We start from the raw sequence: 21,792 nt of genomic DNA, 5'->3' as shown, positions 1-21,792 counted from the left end.
TAAAATATTTACATTTCATACCAAATAAAATTGAAATTTCATTAAGTTTTGAGAAAATACACATACATTTGGGCTGACAAAGTAAACCAATCAAGACATGAAAATAATGGGCCGGCCCAAATTCAAGATAGGAGATCCGTAACGGATCATATGTACTTAAATTACATGCAAATCCCCTTTACATAAATAATAAATAATCATAATCATAAATAAATTATTTCAACTTTAACGTTTGTATTAAAAATAGTTTAAGAAATTGTTCTTAAACTAACGTGTTTTAAAATATGTTTAAATTTTGAAAGTTTAAAAAATACTTTTGAATGTACAAAAGTACACATAGCTAACACAACATGAAAAATAATTTTAGAATTTAAAAAAATTGTGTTAGTAACCACATACACGTACACATGAGAAATAATAAAGCACCAAGTGAGATCTTTAAGACTTATTATATGTTTTAGGATGTTATACATTTGTAGTTGAGTATGTGTAAATAGCTAGATATATTGTTTTTGTTTTGGTAAATTTAGGGGAATATTTTTATTTTAAAATTATGTGAGATTTTGTTAAATTCTTTATATTTTAACATGAAGTTTTAGTTTATATTTTGTTGTGAGAAAATTGGTATAAGAATTAAACAAATAGAAAAAGAATGAGAGTGTCTATGTGAAGAAAAAATGAGTATGTAATTTGTGTTTTAGTTTGATTTTATTAGCTTATAAAATCTTCAACACAAATTTATTTTATTGTAAAGCTTTATTTTCTTTTAAGGTTAAAGAGTTTAGGAACTTTTAAATTTTAAGAATATTTTTGAAAGGAGTATTAGCGATTTTGGAAGTTCACTAGTGTTTTTGAAACAAAACATTACCCATTTTTATCTAAAACTATGGATAGGAGTGCTCTTAATATTTTTTTTTTTTTTATAAAAGTTGTGTTTTTGAAACTTGAAAATTCAAAGGTATTTTTGACACAAAATACAAAGTTTACGAGTATTTTGTACAATTTGACAAAAAAAAAAAAAAAACCTATATTTTTTTTTTGTATAATTTCCATTCAGTTGTAGGCTTCCAAATTATGTTGTACTAATTTTTATGTTTTATATTTGATTCAATTTAGTTTTCATATTTGAAAATATTATAATTTCAAGTTTTAATTTTGAAATTTTAGGAAGGCTTTAATTTTGGTTTTGTGTTGGGAGATTTACATTTTTAACCTTGATATTTTACTAAATATATTAAACAAATTTATAATAATTATGAAGTAAAAATCTTTTATAAAAATAATGAAACTTAACCCATTCTAATTTCTTTACCACTTTTAAATTAATTAATAGACAAAAATATTAAAATTAGCAAAAGAAAAAAAGGTAAAGTAAAAAATGTGTTCGGTAACGTTTTGAAACCAAACTCAAAACTTAAATTATAGAAACAACATTTTGAAATAATGAAAATCTAAACCCTAAAATATATCTTATATTAAAATTATATTTCTTTAGAAGTATGCATTGGGACTTTTATACTTAAATAAATGACATTTCTTGATCTTTACTCTCAAAATATTAACACAAAATTTATACGTATATAAAAATTATTAATACTTGCATTCTGAAAAATCTAGGGCCGGTTGGATAATGTTTTCAATTTTGTTTATCATGTTTTCAAATTTTAACGACGTTTATAAAAATTGGACAAAACACGAAAAACTATAGAAATAAAATAATGAAAACGATGGTATTAAAATAGTTAGTTTTTAGAAGTACATAGATCAAACAAAATAGAGAGAGATCAAACAAAATAGAGAGAGATCAGCCTAACAAAATTCTTTAAATAAACCAAAATTTAAAAACACAAACGAAATTAAAACGTAACAAGAATATAAGATAGAAAAAAAGAAAGTAGAGAGTAGCAAAATAATATTCAATATTCTGATATTGTTTCTCCCTTTTTTGCTTGTATGACTTTGAACTCCCTCGAAATTCACATTCTATACTCTCATTGCTTCAACAATTTGGCATATTAGGCAATCAATCTGTCTGTGTTCCATGCCCATATCTCTCCTTACTTTGATCCTATTAGTTGGCAGTGTTCTTACTGGAATGATCACTTTTTTGGATTGTCAATTGATCAACTCCTTCTCTTATTGACTCTTTTAAGTTGAATTATGACGCAACTATTTGTTTGAACGAAGATGTTCATTTTGATGTTATTACTCGTGATACTTACTGTGCATGGACACTCACTCCTTATTAGGAGCTTGTTAAGTGTGAAGCATTTTTAAAAAATATCTCGTTCTCGTTCTTGTTCTTGTTCTTTTTCTCAATTAAAAAAGTTCAAAAATATATAAGATGAAAATGGGGCCGAATGGCAAGTGCGAAGGTGCATATCCAACTCCCACGTTCTGAATTAAGTGCTGATACATCTCCCTTGGTTGGTATATAGATTAGCCAACCTTCTTTCATCACCAACACAACGCCTTACCTTTCTTGCTCCCATAAAATATTATGCATTCTCTCCCCATTTTCATTTTCATGTTCTCTCTTACAAGTTCACAAATTCACTCACCCCTCCAATTTGTCACTATTCCCTTTTCTCTACCCCCTTCTTTAACTTTTACTTTTTCCCCATTAGTCCCTTCATTCTGTTCTCTCTTTTTTACCAATTTCAATAACACCCACCTCTTTTTAACATTTAACATTTTCACTCAATTATACTGTTTTATCTCTCACTTCAAATTGAGTTTTGTTCATTGGCTTCTCACTATTTAGTTATTGTATGTTACCTCTTTTACTTCAACTTAGCCCTTTCGTTTTCTTCCTTATAGTTATTTTTAATTCTTAATTGGGAAACTACAATATTATTATGTTTTATTATACAAATATATAAATATCTTCACTTACTTATTCAATTAATATTTGTTACGTATTAAATATTTATTTTAAAAAGTTGTACGAGATTAAGATGTAGTTATCGTGGTCCTTCCCAAAGTGAAATATATTTTCATTAAAACGAATTACAAAAAAACAAAATTTTCACTTGGTTTGATAATGTTATACCAAAGTAGTGTGTTAAATGTGTAGAAGTGTTTTTAATTTAAAAATTATTTAACCTAAACTAATATTTAAACTCACGAGTATTTAAAAGAGTTTAAGGTAAATTTTGTTCGATCATTAAAAGTATTATGAGTTCAACAAATATATATTTGGTTGATGCGTTAATATGAAACATGTTTATAAATTAATTAATAATAGTTGATTGTAGTTAACAATCAATAAATTCTTTAAGATAGTTTCTTAAAAAAATTAGGAGTAAATACATATTAATCCAATCTTACTTTTGGTTGAATCTTTGTGTTTCATCTTTTTTATTTTATATTTCCAACTGCAAAATGCAAATACCCTAATTTTACTGCCATCTTAAGGAGAGAATCTTCAAACGATATCTATCCTCTCTAGAAGTGAGTGGTAGAAATGGAGATCAAAATTATTTGGAAATTTAGGTGTGTTCACGTTTTGTTCTTATTTATTAATATTAGGTATAATATTTCACAATTTTTAGCTAAATTTCAAAAACAAAAACAAGTTTTTAAAAATTTATTATTTTTCAAATTTGACTTAGTTTTAAAATAAGGATAAAAAATAGTTATCAAAACATAGATTTAGTTGTTCAAATTAAATGTGTTTATAGATTTAATTTTAAAAATTAAAAAATAAAAAACGAAATGTTATTACCTACAGAATTTGAGGTGTACCAATTAATTAAAATTTTGAACTAGCAATCCAATCATTTTAAATTTACTTTTGTGAATATCAATTTACATTCACTCCAAACAAACATATGTAGCCATTCATTGAATATTCTCTCATAAAAACCTTTTTTAAAAAACCTTATTTATTTGATACCAAAATTATTCTAGTTAATTGACAATTAGCACGATCAAACTCTCTAAATATAAAATATAAAATATTTTTTTTTTATCGAAATATTATATTTGAGATTTATTATATTTTAAGCTATATACTCTTGTAAATATTTAAATTTACTCTTTTTACTTTTAAATGGTAACTTTAAAACTATGCTTAAATTTAGTAAACGAATTTGACTAATTTTTTACGTCAAATTTAACTAATTATAGGTTGAAAATTAAACATATTATATAATATAGTTTTAATACTTTTTTTAAAATTAAATTTAAACTAACGGTTATTACAAAGTTTAATATTTATGGAGTATGAGAACTAATCATATTTGTACATTAAAAAGTATAAAGAATATAAAGTCTAAAGTGCTATTTTAATTTACTTTTAATTCTAAATATTGGTTATTCGATTTCTTAAAAATAAAGTATTGGAAAAGTAAATGCATTTGCTACAATCCATATGATTTTCTAACTTTATATTAAAAAAATATAAATAAGTAAAGGGCACAAAATGATGAAGTCTACTACATTAGACATCATCACTTATTTACTTAATAATTAAGGACCCACTAATAATTAGTCTTTTTATTTCTTTATATTTATAAAAAGAAATTACTTATTATTAATTAATTTATTTTGTTTATATAAAAAAAATAATATTTCTTAACTTCCAAACTTAACAATGTTTTCAAAATTTAGGTTAGAAAATGGAGCAATATATAAATTTGTTTTAATATTTATCACGGTGGTGATTTTAGGTTCTACTAAAGTTTTGAACTATATTTTTTCATAAGTTTATACACTATTTGACAAATAGTTTATACTTCGTATTATCTCGTTCAAAATTACAAATACATTAATTGTGATTTTAATCGTATAATTTTTTTATATGTAATTGATTTGCAATTTTGAAAATAATAAACAAACTTGAATTAAACACTATGGATGAAATTATATTAAAATAAGTTTTAAAAGTTAAATGAAATTTTGTCACAACAACTTCATATTCGTACACAACTATGGTATTTATCTAAAAAATTCTATATCAAAATATATTTTGTCACATTTCAACAAAAGTCCATTTAACCAATCAAACACGTCCAATATTCAAAGGATCCATTTTATTTATAGCTGAACTGAAAAAGGAGTTTCCATCACACCCATTTTCTTGATTCATCTATATAATCTTTTAACAATTTGATTGTATTAATTAAAAAATCCATTATGAATTTTTGTTGTAAAAAAGAATATAAATTTAGCATTAAATAATTATAATTTTCACGTGTCAATATTCTCACAGCCACCTTAACAAGAAAAAAAAAAGTCCAACACTCAATATTTCTTTTTTCTTTTTTTAGAAAAACAATACTTAATTTGTTTAAGTTGAATCTAAAAGTATTTAAATATTTTTCACAATAATCCCTTCTCTTTATTAGTAATATTTAGAATGAAAAAATATTAGTATTATATGTTTGACATAAACTAAGATTGGAATGACAATTACGTAAGAATTAAAATAATTTGAAAAATTAGATACAAAATCAAATACTAAAAATAAAGTTTATTAAAGCGAAAGGTTATAGAGAGAGAGAAAATGAAAAACAAAGGAAAAAAAAAAAGAGAAAAGAGAAGCAATGAATGAATGATGAAATAATTTATTTTATTTACGCCTTTTTTTAATTTTTAAAGTTTAAAATATAATTAATAAAATATGAACTTTCGGACAACTCCATGTCGTTCGCTGATGCATACGCTCTTTAGTCTTTCTCTTTCTTTCTTTCTTTCTTTCTTTCTTTTTTTTTTTTGGCGATTTTTCTCTCAATCTCAAAATTCAATTCAACATGAAAATGGAGAAAGATTGTTTGATGCAACGCTTCTTCGGTTTTGATAATTTGTGATTTCAGATTACTAGGGTTTCGATTTTCACTAATTTTTCTCTTCACTTTGAATTATTGTTGAAGTCTACCTCACTAGGATTTGGGCGAGTATAGTGGGATTCTACTGGAATTTGCAGTTTCCAAAATTTGAGGTACCACTTCTTCATTTCAGTATTCTAATCTAATTTTAGTAAAATTACTGATTATCTGGTTTTAGTTACGTTAGACACTGTGGGTTAGTTTGTCTATATTAGATTCTTGGTAGATCTGTATTGTTGAGTAGAGTCTTGGGGGATATGGACGTGTAGCTCGTTGTTTGATTTCTTGAACAGTCGTGGGGAAGAAAAGGAGTAAATTTGGAAGTGAATGGTTAAGTTCATTTTGTTGCAGTGGGAATTTGGGTTTCTATCGAATGATATAAGTGATTAGAGCTTGGATTTGATTATGTAATATGTATGTTGACTATTTATCGTTTTTACTTGTTCGGCCGGTGTACATTAATGATCTCAAGCTCTCATTATCCATTAATTTTTCCTTTATTGTGAGGATTCTTTATTTGTTTATATTTTGTTTTTTCCTTCTTATATCCATCCATGGAACTTCTCTTTTAATGCCGATCATGGACTATATTTTATATCAATAGAAGTAATTACGTGAGAAATGGGACAAAATGTTATAACCCCAATTAAGAAGTAGATTTGGGGATTGTGAAAGCATCTCAAATTTATCAATGATAAGATAATAGAAATCTGACTGTCTCCAATTAAGAAATAGATTTGGGGATTATTAACGAGAGTCAAATAGTGCTTGAAATCTGTCCACTATTCTCTTAATTTAAATGTTCAAAAGTATTTTGTTATTGTAGACCATATCAACCAAGAAATGCTCTAATTGTCCAATAGCCTTACCTCTACTTTTCAACTTTCAACCTCAGACTCGAACTGTAAGATTGTGATTGTCGGTTATTCATGTGATGTGGAAGATTTCCAAAGGTTAAGAGAAACTTACCCAGTTTTTGCAGTATTCCAGCTGAAGAATATAAATTTAATGGATACAGAGTCTGCTTGAAACATGTTTGTTTTACCTGAAGTGGTGAAATCCTGAATTTCCTGCATGCACAAGCTTACTTTTCGTTCTGGCTATCAGGACATTTCTTCTTAGAAGTGTGTGTGTGTAATATGTTTGTATATATAGATACATCATCTTCATGATATCTTAAGTACTCAAACTTCCACTTCCTTTTCATGCAGGATTTTGTTACATGTAATTGATTATTGGGCCTTCTCAAAATTTAGTTGAAGTGGTAGTTTGGATACTCAATCAAAGCTTTACCAGGGTGTGCCTATGGGGTGAAAGCTACTTTTGGTATTGAAGCGTATCATTTACTTGTCAGATGCCTTGGAAGTGTAACATCTTCTTAGCATCTATTGTTACAAAATATTTTCGCTCTGGAGAGTGAGCTCAATTTAGAGCCGCTTCTTTGCTTCTTCCACATAATTTTGGATTAAAACAAAAGAAAAATGCCTTCATGGTGGGGGAAGTCGTCCAAAGACGTGAAGAAGAAAACAAGTAAAGAAAGTTTCATCGACTCATTACACCGAAAGTTTAAGAATTCACCTGAAGGTAAAGTAAACAGCAGATCAGGAAGTTCTCGTAAACGTGGTGGTGACACTGTATCTGAGAAGGGGTCCAAATCACCAATATCAAGATCACCATCACCTTCCAAAGAAGTAGCTAGATGTCAAAGTTTTGCTGAAAGAACGCATTCTCACAAACTTCCACTTCCAGATTTGCGACCTGTAGGTGTAGGTCGCACAGATTCTGGGATTAGTGTGGCAGCAAAATCCAAATTAGAGAGAAGCTCCAAGACATCCTCATTCCTACCCCTTCCTAGACCTGCTTGTATTCGAAGTAGGCCAGATCCTGCAGATTTGGATGGAGACTTGGTCACTGGTTCAGTCTTTGGTGAGTCCTCAAGTGATAGTGATGATCCCAATGATTCACGTCAACGTAGTCCTCCAGCAACTGACTATGACATTGGGGCTAGAACTGTGATAGGTTCTACTGAACCTAGGTAATCTCTCTTACCTTTATTTCACCTTTATCTTTCATTCTGGAGACCATTTCATTGTTCTTATTCTTTATTGAATGGTTGAATAAGGTTACTTGCCCCATTTTGTCCCTGTTTTAAGCTGCCAGCTTGCATTTGTAGCATTGTTTTTTTAACTTACTATTTTCCTTGTCCCTTACATTTTTGGTGGATTTTTCTGAAGTGAAACTCTCAAAGATCAATCTCCTACTGTCGTGCAAAAAAATTTAAAAGAAGGCAAGAAAGCGGAAAGTCTTCCATTTCCTCATAAGAATTCTTCAATACCTAAACGGAGGCCTTTAAGCAGCAACGTAACAAATCTACAAGTTCCTCGTCATGGGGCCTTCTTTAGCGCACCAGATAGTTCTATGTCTAGTCCCTCTAGAAGTCCTATGAGGATATTTAGTACTGAGCAAGTCATGAACGCCGCTGTTTGGGCTGGAAAATCTCACCCAGATGTCATTTTAGGTGGATCTGGCCATTGTTCTAGCCCGGGTTCTGGTCACAATTCAGGGCACAACTCTATGGGAGGTGATATGGCGGGCCACTTTTTTTGGCAACAAAGTAGGGGTAGCCCTGAATATTCTCCTGTACCTAGTTCCAGAATGACTAGCCCTGGTCCTAGTTCCAGAATTCAAAGCGGTGCTGTCACACCTATTCATCCTAGAGCAGGAGCTCCACCTGCTGAGTCACAAACATGCTGGCCTGATGAGAAACAAACTCATCGTTTGCCTCTTCCTCCCATAGCAATCTCAATCTGTTCTCCATTTTCACATTCGAATTCGGCAGTGACATCTCCTTCAGTGCCTAGAAGTCCAGGAAGGACAGAGACTCCAGCAAGCCCAGGTCCACGCTGGAAAAAGGGGAAGCTACTGGGTCGGGGCACATTTGGGCATGTATATGTCGGTTTTAATAGGTATGTGAACAGAGTAAACATTCAATTTTTTAATTTCATTGATTCAGGCAAAAGCTTGTTCATTTTCATTGCTAGTCATGATGCTATAGACTTATATAGCTTATTCTATATAAGTGATATGATACCTTGATTATAGTATTGATGTCATTTATTTCTCTTGCTCTGAGGCCTGTCATTTTTTGTGCCTAACATGGTTGGTTTCTACCACAGATAAGATAGTAGTACTTAACATTCTGTTGTGTTTTCTTTCGATATTGCATTCTTATTTTACTTTATTTTATTTTTTGGTTTATTGTTGGAATCATTTAGCGAAAGTGGAGAGATGTGTGCAATGAAGGAGGTCACATTATTTTCTGATGATGCGAAGTCTAGGGAAAGTGCTAAGCAATTAATGCAGGTACAAATTCCATTTTATGCGGATCCGTTCTAGTGCTTCTGTTTGTTCACCCTAAAGTATTTCTATGTTTTATTAAGAATTTATTTTTCTATTTTATGGCAGGAAATTGCTTTACTGAGTCGTTTGAGGCATCCCAACATCGTGCAGTATTATGGTTCCGAAACAGTGAGTACATCTAATTTTATTTTTTCTGTTAACATTCTCCTTATAATATTATCAAGGGAGGATGTTGCGAAGAGGCAGTCATCTTGGTTTTCTTCTCCTTTCCATGGATGAAATTTCCTCCATTCAGAATGGAGGCCTGCTGGGGGGGAGGGGGTTAGAGAGAGATGGAGGGAGGTTCAAGATAATGATTTTTTAATGCTATAAATCGTATTAAACACCTTTGCATTGCCTTGTCATTACCCTATTGGACGTGTTAAATTGAAAGAACTGAAGAATAGGTTACTTTTCTAACTTGGTAGAGCACCTGGGTTGCTTTTCTGAACACCGGCACCCACACCCATTGTCCTTGGACCAAGAGAAAAGCTGACAAGATTTCTTTTGTGACCCTTGTTTTAACTGGGATAGTTCACATTTTTCAATGATGACAAGTCCTGGAGGTGAAGCATCTATACTGCATAGGATCTGACTCAAGACCTAATTTGTATTTCAATTAACCATTGTTGCTGCATACAATGGGTGTAGATGGAAATCTGGATCTAAGTGCTTATATAATCTTCCTAGTTTTGGACTTCCTTCTTTTATTTGTATTTTTATTTTAGTCATTTGAAACATTTGTAACAGGTGGGTGATAAATTCTATATATATTTGGAATATGTATCTGGTGGTTCCATTTATAAATTACTTCAAGAGTATGGACAATTTGGGGAGCTAGCAATCCGTAGCTATACTCAACAAATACTATCAGGACTTGCATATTTGCATGCTAAAGCTACAGTGCACAGGTAATTGTGATGTGAATTTTAAACATCTACATCTACGCCCACGATTTCTCTGACACATGCGTTAGTAACTACTACAATCTTATTGTACATTGTTTGTGGGCTTCGGTGCACAATTGAACTTCTGACCTCTGCAGGGATATTAAAGGAGCAAACATACTTGTTGACCCGAACGGTCGTGTTAAACTGGCAGACTTTGGGATGGCGAAGCATGTAAGATAGCTCACAGAGTTTACCTTTATTAAGCCTCAAATTACATGCTTTGAAAGCATTTCTATTTTGACTTCTCCATCCATTAAATTTATAGAGCCAGTTATCAACCATTTTGTGCACATCAGATTTGTACGTAAGAAGCAATATTTGAAGTTATTATAAAAATTTAATAATTGGAGTCCATTGTAATATGGAAAATTGAATATTATTCCATAATAATTACAAATTGTGTGGGAGTGTGTGTGTGTTTTTCCCTTTATTTAATCATTATGTTCATGAAAAATATATATTATTGAAAACCCAGGATTCTATTAGTTAATCATCAATAAATACACATTTTCATCATATATATCTACTATATTTACATTACATATTCTAGAATTTACTTTAAAAGTTTTTGCTATTTTGGTTCTACAGATCACAGGTCAATCATGTCCACTATCGTTTAAGGGTAGCCCTTACTGGATGGCACCTGAGGTGAGAATTTGTTGTATCTTTAAGCAAAAATAATAACGAATTGATTCATATCATCATATGTCTGAACCAATATTTTGCCAGGTAATAAAGAACTCAAATGGTTGCAACCTTGCCGTTGATGTTTGGAGTCTTGGATGTACTGTTCTGGAGATGGCTACTACAAAGCCACCATGGAGCCAGTACGAAGGGGTAAGGAAGCTATTAAATATCTAAGCGATAACAGTGTTTTCAACATTAGGAAATACACTTTGTTACCAAATCTCTATGCGAAAGCACTCTTAAATTGTTAAAGCCTTTTGTTGTGTTTTTTTTTTAAAAGGGAAGCCTTTGTTGTATTTGATCTTTTATTTTAATTATTATTAGAAGCTTTGATTGTAACTTGTACCCACAAGTCTTATTTTGCACATTATTGTTTTTTCTTCTGAAAGTTCTTGGGTTCGTATGTAGTCTATGTTGAATGTTTCTTTGAAGCTCTCTGACATTTCTTACACAGTACCCTGTTCTTTGTTCTGACGGTGGGACATTTATTTTCTTGTTAAAGGTTGCCGCGATGTTTAAGATTGGTAACAGCAAGGAACTCCCTGTAATTCCAGAGCACCTCTCAGATGATGGGAAGGATTTTGTTAGACTATGTCTGCAACGAAACCCACATCATCGACCTACAGCTGCTCAACTCTTGGAGCATCCTTTTGTCAAACATGCTGCACCTGTAGAGAGGCCTATTTTGATCTCTGAACCTTCTGATACAACTCCTGGAGTTACAAACGGAGTGAAGATTTTGGTACACACCTTTTCGCTTTGCATTTTGATTCATCACAGCGTATTGTTTCAGAAAGTGTATGGCTCTCTTGTGGTTGTGGGTTTTGTTTCTGTCTGTACAGCTTCTCTTAATTTGCATAGTGCATATGATTGATGATTGAGCTGTGTTTCAGTCTAACCGTTTTTGTCTTGCTGGTTTCTTCCTTTCATCAGTTCTGAAATGATTTCCCTTTTCTTTCCATCTTGGTTTTGAGTTTTGTCCATTAATCACTTCCAGGGTATTGGTCAATCACGGACTACTTCTATGGACTCGGATGGTAGACTTGCAGTTCATTCTTCAAGAGTCTCAAAAGCTGTTCTTCATGCCAGGTTCGTTCTCTTCTCCCCAACGGCCAACCCAATCCCCAACCAAAAACAAGTAATTCATTAAATAAATAATATTTTACTGATTCGGGCTAAGATTATTTCTGATTTCATTTTTCATCCAGTGAAATCAATATTTCCAGAAACATATCATGTCCTGTTTCGCCAATCGGAAGCCCTCTTTTGCATTCACGATCTCCTCAACACCCTAGTGGAAGAATGTCTCCTTCACCCATTTCAAGTCCACGAACCATGTCGGGATCATCCACACCTTTGACAGGATGTGGTGGTGCAATTCCTTACAACCACCTGAAACAAACTATATACTTGCAAGAAGGATTTGTAAGCATGCCAAAATCCTTAAATAGCAGTCCATACAGCAGCGGTATCTCCTTCCATGATTCAAATCCCGATATTTTCCGAGGGTTGCAGCCTGGGGCTCACATCTTCTCTGAAATGATACCAGAAAACGAAGTCTTGGGAAAGCAGATCGGACGGCCTGCTTACAGTGAGGTGTATGATGGCCAACACATTTTGGCCGACCGAGTGTCTCGGCAGCTCCTGAGGGATCATGTGAAAGCAAATCCTTCTCTTGATTTGAGTCCTAGCGCTACATTGTCGGGTCGCATGAATGGTATTTGACTCTGAATGCATCCACCCACTAAGAGCTGATTCTGAGGAGTAAGAAGCTTTCTTTGGAGTGGAAAGACTGTTATTACCTAATCATTCCTGCGAAAAGAAGTTAATAAGAACAGAGGGGAAAGGAATAGTAGACTGAACAAGTGGGAGATAAATTCTTTATACAATTTGATTTTTGAAGGATAAGAAGGCTCAGCTGTGTGACTAAAATTAACATCTGGCTCGATTTGGTCCAGTGGTGGTTACCTCATGTATTGGTTTGTACAGCGTTCGAATGATCGATTTATCATCTGACCAACTAATCTGAGATGCAAAAAGATTAATTTTTTTCAAGCGGGACGACTTGTGATGATCCAATGTGAAAAGGAGGTTACTTGAGAGAGATAGAGAGAAGTACCCACCCAAACATGGAGCTCCTGAAGTAGGAAAAGCATTTACATCAGTGACAAATGTACATTTTTTTAGATCATCATATAGAGAAAGACCAAAGGGACAAATGGTAACTACCTACCATCTCTCTAAAACCTTCTTCCTTTCAACCAAAAAAACAAAAAGGAAAGATAAATTATGGTGTACAGTTGGTGAAGGAATGAAACTGCCTTTTTTAGTTTGTATGAATCTTATTAAGAAAATCAAGAACTTGTACAGTTCATGGAATTAAAGCCCCTTACAATGATTTGTGAAAGTTCTGTTATGGCTGTCATTTTTATGTTAGTTTTACTTCGATTATTGAATGCACTCCAATTTTGTTATCATGCTTTAAATTATGAATAAGAACAATAGGTACTATCGCTCCGTATCATGTAGAGTAGAATTGTGAAAATAGAAAGAGAAGGGATACTTTATATCAGCTATTGATGTGGGATGAAAGATAATAGTATAGGGAATATTTACGAATAGATCTCAAGGAAATAAAACTACTTATTACAATAAAATATTTACAATTATATACATTCCATAGTTGTGTGTCATTTCATTTTAGAATATATAGGTTATTTACACCAATGAAGTGTTAATTTCTACCGTGCATGTGAGGTACTAACCTATGTTTGAACAATCTGAGATTATTTAAGGCACCAAGTATGAAGCCAATCAATATGTGTATATTGTTAGATCATTTGTGTTTCATTTCGAGTTAGAAAAATCTTAAAGATAACACTTGAGTTATTAAATAAATAATATATTGTTTAATTTTCTATAAAGTAAATCTTGTTTTCTATTGGCTTTTCTTTTCTCCCAACTTTTGTTCCATCGTTAATTATACACCTACAATCCCTAAATTGTCAACTTGTAAACTCAAGAACTTCACATTTACTTTACAGTTTTTTTTTTTTTTTTTTTTTTTTTTTTTTTTTTGTATATAACCATTATATTTGAGTATATGTACCAAAAAAAAAAAAAACCATGGAGGGATTGAAGATTTTATATCAAATTATAGGATTTAATATATAGACAAAAAAAATTAAAACTATTTACAAAATATATCAAACTCTTTATAATAATTAAAATTTTTGCTATATTTTATAAATAGTTTCAATTTTTTATAAGAATTCATACATATATTTATTGGTTTAAAACATTTATATGTGTCCCTATGCATGTTAAAAAGATGTATGTATTTATCTCTCAAATTTTTGAATTACAAAATTGAAATATATAATCCTATAGTATAACAGTTTGGGTTTAAAGTAAAAGATTGTTTAAATATAAAAAATAGTAAACATGGTAGTGAAAAAAAGAAGATATAAATGTGAAATAGTAAAAAGGTAGCCAATAAGAGATTTTAAAATAGCATGAATTTAATTAAATGAAAACTACAAAATTAGTACTTGCAGTAAGGATGTCTTTAATAGTCTTTGTTTCAAAAAAACAACTTAAATGTAACAACTACAAGGCAGTTCCTGTGAAAATTTTGAAAATTTCGTATACACCTTTATAAATTTTTCAAAAACGAAAGCTGTCAACCAAAAGGAAAAAAAAGGGAATATATTAAACAAAGAGACTTTTCTAAATAATATTTACAAAATATACATATATTTTTGTAAATCTTTTCAATAGTTTTGCCATTTAACAAATATAATTTGGTTCGATATTTGGTACCTCTCGATCCTAATGGAGTTGGATAGGCCACCAGCGAAAAAAAGAAAGGCTAAGGCAAAAATATAGGATGAACCTTTTCCATAACTAATAACAAAAATATTACAGGAACATCTAGAAAATTATAACAAAAATAAGGAATTTTCCTCGCTAACAAATCTGCTGCAGCAACCTGACAGAAATGACATAATCATAAAAGATTTCCCAGTGAAGGAAACAAAAAAGAAAGAAAAATTTCAACTTCCAAGACAGAAGACCATTGGAAAAATTGGCTCTGCAAAGAATGTAAAAGAAAAACAACTCGTGGGTTAAATCCCATTCTGTCTTCGTTATTAGGTAGTAGTAGTAGTAGTAGTTCGAAGTTTGGGAATGTACTTTATCTTCGCACCCTTTTCAAATTTTGTCCTGAACTTGGTGGTGGTCTTCCCAGCAGCTTCATTTGCTGAGGACTTGGGAGCCTCCAAATTTATCAAAATTGTATTGCCATTATTAACAACAACGCCTCTGTCGAAGTTGGTTTCGTTCTCATTTTGCAATTGAAAACATCCAGAAGATTCAGAATCTGAGGGTAGATTCAATTTGACATGATCGGCTGTTATGGCCTCCTTCCACCCTGTATCAACAAAACAGTTCAAGTTTTGGATATTATGGCAACTGCCAACTATCACCTTTCACACCAGATGAAGTAAAAAATAAATGTGAACTTACTTTGTGCAAGGAAAGCTTTTGCAGCACGACTAGAGAACTCCAAGCCAACGGGTAGTGCAGGTTCTTCCTGGATAAAAGAGTCGTTTCCAAAGTCTGCAGTGTCACCATCCAAGGAATGTGGAGAATATACATTCAGAAGGGCCTGATCCTCTAGCTTTTCAGTTGTCACTTCAGCTTCAGACTCGCCATTTTCACTTTGATCTGGCATTGCATATTTGGTTCCATTACGACTAACTGGCCTCCAAAGCTTAACCATCACTCGATTTGTTGCAGTTTGAATTGAATCTGGCTTAACGAATTTCTCCAAATGATTATTGATCTTCTTAGGCGTTTGATGACCGTCCTGGTAATCATCTGGGGTTCCAACTGGATCTTTACTCTCTTGATTGCAATTTCCTAATGCCACTGAAATAGAACCTATCAAAACTTCATGGCTCTTAATTTCCTCTGCCTGGGTCGTTGCCTCTTCCTGTATCCTGGCCTGAAAACGATCTCCATCTCTTTCTGGCTTTGGCTTCCGGCTCCATACCTTTTTCCCATTAACAATGGGTGCAGCCCTTGATTGCACATGGTTTCCATGCCTTCGCATATCTCCATTTTTGAGTCCCTGATAATTTTGATCTGCACGATAACCATTAGAAAGTCCCCTTTGTGTCTTAGGCAATGCCTGCCACTGGGAGATTACATGCTTATGGCCATTCATTTGTATTTTCTGCTGTTCACCATTGTGATCAGCAGGAAGATGTTCAGGGTAGCCATTATGAAACCCAGAATGAGACTCGGAGTCTTCATCTTCATCAGTTAGAGAATGTTGAGATGTTTCAATAGAAGATGGAGTGTGATCAGGCAATATCCCCAGAGAGTCCCTTTCTGAATGGCATTCAGTCTGAGGGCTAGATGATTCTTCAAGTAACCCATCTTCAATCATTTCATCTACACTCCCCTCGATATCAGCCTTCTCTTCAAGTTTTTGCTCCTTTGACCTTTGTTCTTTCTGCCTTAGCTTCTTCTGCCTTTTTCTTTCCAACAACTCCGCTTGTCTACAGAGTTACATTTGACTACACTAGTGAGGAACAAGCAATCTAGTACACAGAATTCACAAGCAAGTTTTTGAACAGTAAGTATTCTTAACAAGGTTATTTTGCTTGTATTTTTTTTCCTAAGGGTTCAATGAATCTCCACAAGGAGATACTAGTTCGTGTGTCTTTCTTAAGAACACCAGGATAATCATACAGTCGAAGTATACTGGTTGAGATAATCTTGTTCCTCACCAAGAAATAATATAACAGAGTAGATTTTTGTTCTCTATCAAGTAGCACACTTACCATTGATCTAGCTACATGACTATTGATGTAAGAATACTTTTTACCTACTCTCTGACTACATGACCAAGGTCTATTATATCCAGCTAGATCAGGCTACTCTAGTAAGAATTCACAGGAAGGTACCAAAAAAGAATGGGAAATTAGATGATATATTTTTTTTTGATAGCCGTGAGTGTTCGGACAGAACTTAGATGATGATAATAGATGTACCTCCTTTGAGCAGCTTCTTCCTCCTCTACCAGCAACTTTTGGCACCTTAAAGCTTCAGCATCCTTATCAGCAAGCCATGTTTTGACCTTAAAGAAAACAATAAGTCACAGGTTAATGAACCAAGAAAAAGAGAGAGATAAGAGAAAAAAAAAAAAAGGCAATCAAGTCCATATGAGTATATGATTACATAACAGCATATTACTTGTATACAACCGAAATCTGCAATGAAGCAATAACTATCAGATAGACAAAACCTGATCAACGTACAAAAAATTAAAGGTAGACAACTTACCAATTTCTCTTCTAACAAGAAGCTCATGCAAGCAACTAAGTTTTTAGTTTCAAGACCAATCTTTACAGCATCCCCATCAAATATATATTTTTGCATCGAGACAGCTGTTCCACATAGGAACGTTTTTTCGCTTGCATTGTCAAGAATTTCAAATAACTCCTGGGAAGATAGCGGAAACCTAGATGGTCTACCTTGTACAATATCCTGAAAAGGTTCGGGTATGCAATTAAAATTTATATTCATTCACAATAGTTCACTGATGACCAATGGATCCCAAAATAAAGGCTGGTGGAACATGAACATACCAAAAGGGCAGAACCTGCCCTCAAATAGACATGTGGTAGAGCAGAAAATCCTGGTTTCCCAATGATAGCTGTCAGATTCTTGATTACGGCTGACCCTTGTATTCCCTATATGTTTACAGACATTAATCATTTAAGAGAATACAAAACAGAGTATCTAAAAACTGCAAGGATTTTCTTTCAGAGTATGTTCATTTTTTATTTCTATCCAATGATTTTAAGGCTGCAAAGAAAAGGATACAAACGCTCTATTCAAGAATTTCAAGATTAAAAAAAATAAAGTAAGGAAGCTGAGTTAAAACTTGCCTCAATTGAAACGTTCTTAAATGAGACAGCCTCCTTTGTCTCCTCCCAGGTTAGCTGTATAAGACACCGATGAATGAGCTTTTAATAAAGGAATTCAACTATACAGGATGACAACAATGAACAAGTTTTGAAATAAATAATGAGCCTGCGTAAAACAAATGGACGAGGATAGTGGACAAAGATTACCTTGTCCCAGAATGCTGCCAGTAGATCCCTACTTTTGGCAGAATCCTACAAAGTGCAAAGAACATGTATGTTCAAGCAAGCAAGAAATCAATGAGAAAAAAGAATATTAGAAGGAAAAATCACAAAAAAAATTTACTAGTCGGCAAGCACATGGTTCCAAACACAACATGTCAAGTGATTTTCATAAAAGTAAAAAGAATTAACATCTGAGAGTAGAAAAGAAACACCTTATCAAGCTTTTTCAGCCTATGATGCACTCTTATATGTCTTCTATAATTGATAACTGAGCAAAATTCCCGGGCACACTTCTCACACTTCTGCATTTGAATCTTTAAAGGAGACAGCAAAGGCCAACCTGGGAGTTCTGATGAAAAAAAAAAAAGACAAAATATGTCTCAAAGCTATTAAAGAATAATATTCGTTAAATGAAAAATTGACTCCCTTCTAGGAGGCTTTGTTATTGCATATGAATACTGTTGTATGGACAATAAAGAGCAGAGGCATGGGCATGCCCGTATACACGCAAAAGATGACAAAGCTTAACAAAAAGAAGAAATTTGAAAAATATGCTAAAGAAATTCAAGCAGATTTGTTCCTGATCCCAGCCACTGAGCATGTCCAAAAATGTTGTATATACCAAAGGATTATTCTATACCATTGACTTGAAATGCAAGTAAATGTAACACAATAATCTTACATCCAAAGGGCATAATATGCCACTCCAATACTCCGAAGATTAGAATTAACTATCAGCACAACAACATTTCAGAGAGAGCCCTTTCATTGCAGTTTGATTTAGTTGAACAATTCTAATACCTTGTTGGTCGAGAGCATGAAGTAGTTGAATCCACTGGACTGGACTCTCACCAGCTCTTGAGAAAGAAAGAAAAGGTTCTTTTCCGATTGCCTGTCTAATAATAGTGTCTAGAGAGTCATTTCCCTCCTCCGGTTTCATCACATCTGGATAGTTAGAGGCCTTGAGTTTTGCAACTGGCATCTACACACAAGTTTTAAACCCAAAATTCAAGGGCAGGAGCACTGCATAATATAAGAAAATACATTACATGCTGGAAAGCAGTACCTAGCGACCCTAGCCATACAACTACACCAATCAGAGATAAAGCACAAGCTCTTAGCTGTAAGAGTGTGCTGCATACAGAAAAGAAAGAAAGCTCTCCATCCACTAAGAATGAGCTAGCACACAGAAAAAACTTTGCAATGGAGAAAGGGCAAAAAAACTTTCTAGATGAACATATGACCACGCCAGATTCAACTGTTGGCCCTCAAGTAAAGAATTCATTCCACTGATTATAACAGGGGAAAAAACTATTATCCGTAATTTATTAAAAAGATATATCCTAGAAAAGAAAAAATTAATCATACAAAAAAAATATATATCATAAGAAAACGAAGAGAATTCAATAGGTTTTCCCCAACATTAACAAAACCACTTCTGGGAACTCGACGAAAGAAATCAAGAACAACGGAAAAGAAACGAATAAAAGTCAGCATTTTCTAAATGCCATCTCATTCAAAATTAATTACACAAATCTCACATCATTACAACAGTCAAGCTACGTCCACTATTAGAAAAAGCCCAATATAGACATACACACTACGTTCCATCCATCAATCTACCAGACCACCAAAGAAATATGAATTGGGGACATCAATTAAAACACTAAAACAAACGAAACGAACCGAAACCAAAATTGGTTAGCAAGAAAATAACGAAACAACCAATTCAAGAACTCGGGCATGTGATCTGTAATCGACAGAAGAAGAAAACACATACAAAAGGCAACACGCTTAAACAAAAATAACCAAAAAAAGAAAAGAAAAGAAAAGAAAAGAAAAGTGAGTGTGATCGGTTCACGTACCAGTAAGAACAAGAAAGATCGATTCAAAGAAAGAAATAAACCGACAGATCGGATCGTATTGGGAGAGGATTTGGGAAGAGTTGCCGGAGGAAGAGGGCCGGGAAAATTCGAGGAAGTGATCGGTGGAGAAGAGAGAAGCTGTTTTTTTTTCTTTTTCTTTTTTTTCCTTTTAGTTTTTGTTTGGGAGAGTTTCTTCAGAGAGAAAAGAAAACGAAGGTTTGTAGGAGAAAATATAAAGGCACAAAAATGAAGCCCTGTTCTGTTCTCTTCCTGGTTTACTCCGGCAAATTACAAATTAAAAATTCAATTTCAAAAATACGTAAAATTGGAATTAATATGACGTGGATATTACACAGGCGCACGCGCGGTTAACGTGCGTACGTTACTAAAATTGGATGTTGGGCCGGGCAACTCACGGCCCATCTTTTCTATTTCAGCCCAACTACTCCTAACTTATTTCCTTTGAGAAACCCATTGGCCATTGCCATCAACTCTTCTTCTTCTTTTCATTTTATGACAACAAAATCAACTACGTTGGGACCTCCACAGCTCCAGAAAATAAGAAATCACATTATTCAACTCATTTGAGGTTCAAAACATACAAATAAGGGTCGTGTCTCAATTCCTTTCATGCATTCTAGTGAGGATTGTTGATCAAAAGATTTCTTTTTTATTCTCATTCTTTGATTCTTGTTCCTCTCAAGTAGACAAATTTAGATTAAATCAATCACATCTTCTTGTCCATACAGTAACTGAATGATCCATGTAACTATGGTTGACATATTTTTGGCTAAATTATCAAAATACTCCTAAACTTTGTGCTTTCAGTAAAAGATATTCCTAAGTTTTCAAAAGTATCAATAATACTCTTTAAATTGAAAAAAGAAAAAAGAAAGATACCCTGACCTTTGATTTTGGATGATAATTGTTAACATTTTGTTTTTTTTAAAAAAATATACTTGAATCTTTTAAAGTTTTAATAATACCTTTCAACTTTAATAAAATAAAAATACCATTATCATTTAATCATAATGAAATCCAATTAATCATTTCAAAAATATCATCCAACTTTCATTAACCTCCCATAATTAATCTTTTTTACTAATCACAATAAATATAGTAAATTTGTATCACAAAAGAGTTCAATAAAGTCTTTGATCACTACAAATTTGGTAGTCTACATGTAATTTTCTTCTTCTCTTTCAAGCTTTCCTTAAAATTAAAATCTCAAGGCCTCTCACTTGGTAGTGTCCTCTTCTGTGCTATAAGGCCTCTCATTAATTCCATTAGTCTCTTTCTTTCAATCATAGTCTATATACCTTCAATGAAAGTTTTTTTTTTCTTTTGATAAATAAAGGTCAAATAATTAACCAGGATGAGAGGAACAAGATATTTAAGAAAAGGGGGAAGAAAAAAGAGAAAAAGGAGAAAAAAAATAGTAAAAATTAGGTCATGGAGGGAGAGAGGAAATAGAAATCAGAGATGAAAGGATGCAGATAAACCACTTGAGCATTGTTTAACATTTTTGTTAAGGAGGTTCTAATGCAACTTTTAAAGTATAAAGACATTGTTTAACATTTTTGTTAAAGGCGTAAAATTGCTTATTTTAAACTATAGACATCTTTTCAAGGAATTAGCAATATCTCATCAAGATCATAAAGGTATTTTTAAACTTTCATTTTAAATTTAAAGGTATTTGATAAACTTTAAAGTTCAAAAGAATTTTGAAAAAAAAAAAAAGAACATTTTCAAAAGCTTATGGATAACTTTAGAACTTTTGAAGGCTTCGAAATATTTTTACACAACTCGTACAAAATTTAACAACACTTTTCATAACTTAGTCACATGCTTTGTTTACTTGTAAGAGCAAATGGCCACCCATCCAGTAGCTTTTCTG

At 32.5% G+C, this 21,792-nt stretch overlaps 2 protein-coding genes across 3 annotated transcripts; one reads left to right on the top strand and one right to left on the bottom strand.

The window, feature by feature from the left end:
* Positions 1–5,652: 5,652 nt before the first annotated feature.
* On the top strand, positions 5,653–13,292 carry LOC101214961 (mitogen-activated protein kinase kinase kinase YODA). The gene is made up of 12 exons (XM_004140722.3): positions 5,653–5,944; positions 7,043–7,866; positions 8,066–8,797; positions 9,107–9,194; positions 9,297–9,359; positions 9,981–10,141; positions 10,276–10,351; positions 10,769–10,828; positions 10,910–11,017; positions 11,370–11,609; positions 11,865–11,956; positions 12,076–13,292. The coding sequence occupies exons 2-12, from the start codon at positions 7,313–7,315 to the stop codon at positions 12,590–12,592; spliced, it is 2,691 nt and encodes an 896-aa protein (XP_004140770.1). The 5' UTR covers positions 5,653–5,944; positions 7,043–7,312; the 3' UTR covers positions 12,593–13,292.
* Positions 13,293–14,739: 1,447 nt separating this feature from the next.
* On the bottom strand, positions 14,740–20,174 carry LOC101211090. Of its 2 annotated transcripts, none has more exons than XM_011652869.2 (10): positions 19,896–20,174; positions 18,832–19,012; positions 18,243–18,379; positions 18,016–18,060; positions 17,830–17,883; positions 17,527–17,631; positions 17,222–17,425; positions 16,930–17,015; positions 15,395–16,434; positions 14,740–15,299 (listed from the first exon to the last, which is right to left on the bottom strand). In XM_011652869.2, the coding sequence occupies exons 2-10, from the start codon at positions 19,010–19,012 to the stop codon at positions 15,019–15,021; spliced, it is 2,133 nt and encodes a 710-aa protein (XP_011651171.1). In that variant the 5' UTR covers positions 19,896–20,174; the 3' UTR covers positions 14,740–15,018. The 2 variants fall into 2 exon arrangements, with proteins under 2 accessions (XP_011651171.1, XP_011651170.1); XM_011652868.2 differs by having other exon boundaries at positions 18,832–19,053; positions 19,896–20,156.
* Between the last annotated feature and the right edge of the window lie 1,618 nt (positions 20,175–21,792).

Source organism: Cucumis sativus, chromosome 3 (assembly GCF_000004075.3).
Source record: "Cucumis sativus cultivar 9930 chromosome 3, Cucumber_9930_V3, whole genome shotgun sequence".
NCBI classification, from domain to species: Eukaryota; Viridiplantae; Streptophyta; class Magnoliopsida; order Cucurbitales; family Cucurbitaceae; genus Cucumis; species Cucumis sativus.
Note: the sequence above shows the minus strand (reverse complement) of the source record. Positions and strands in the feature narration are given on the sequence as shown.

Excerpts from the sequence above, each read along its gene's own strand:
- LOC101214961 (XM_004140722.3), top strand. The coding sequence starts at position 7,313 with ATGCCTTCATGGTGGGGGAAGTCGTCCAAAGACGTGAAGAAGAAAACA. Across the intron at positions 11,018-11,369 it reads CATGGAGCCAGTACGAAGGG|GTTGCCGCGATGTTTAAGAT; the intron begins GTAAGGAAGCTA and ends TTCTTGTTAAAG. Across the intron at positions 11,610-11,864 it reads CAAACGGAGTGAAGATTTTG|GGTATTGGTCAATCACGGAC; the intron begins GTACACACCTTT and ends AATCACTTCCAG.
- LOC101211090 (XM_011652869.2), bottom strand. The coding sequence starts at position 19,012 with ATGCCAGTTGCAAAACTCAAGGCCTCTAACTATCCAGATGTGATGAAA. Across the intron at positions 17,632-17,829 it reads TTAAGAACGTTTCAATTGAG|GGAATACAAGGGTCAGCCGT; the intron begins GCAAGTTTTAAC and ends GTAAACATATAG. Across the intron at positions 16,435-16,929 it reads GAAGAAGCTGCTCAAAGGAG|ACAAGCGGAGTTGTTGGAAA; the intron begins GTACATCTATTA and ends GTAACTCTGTAG.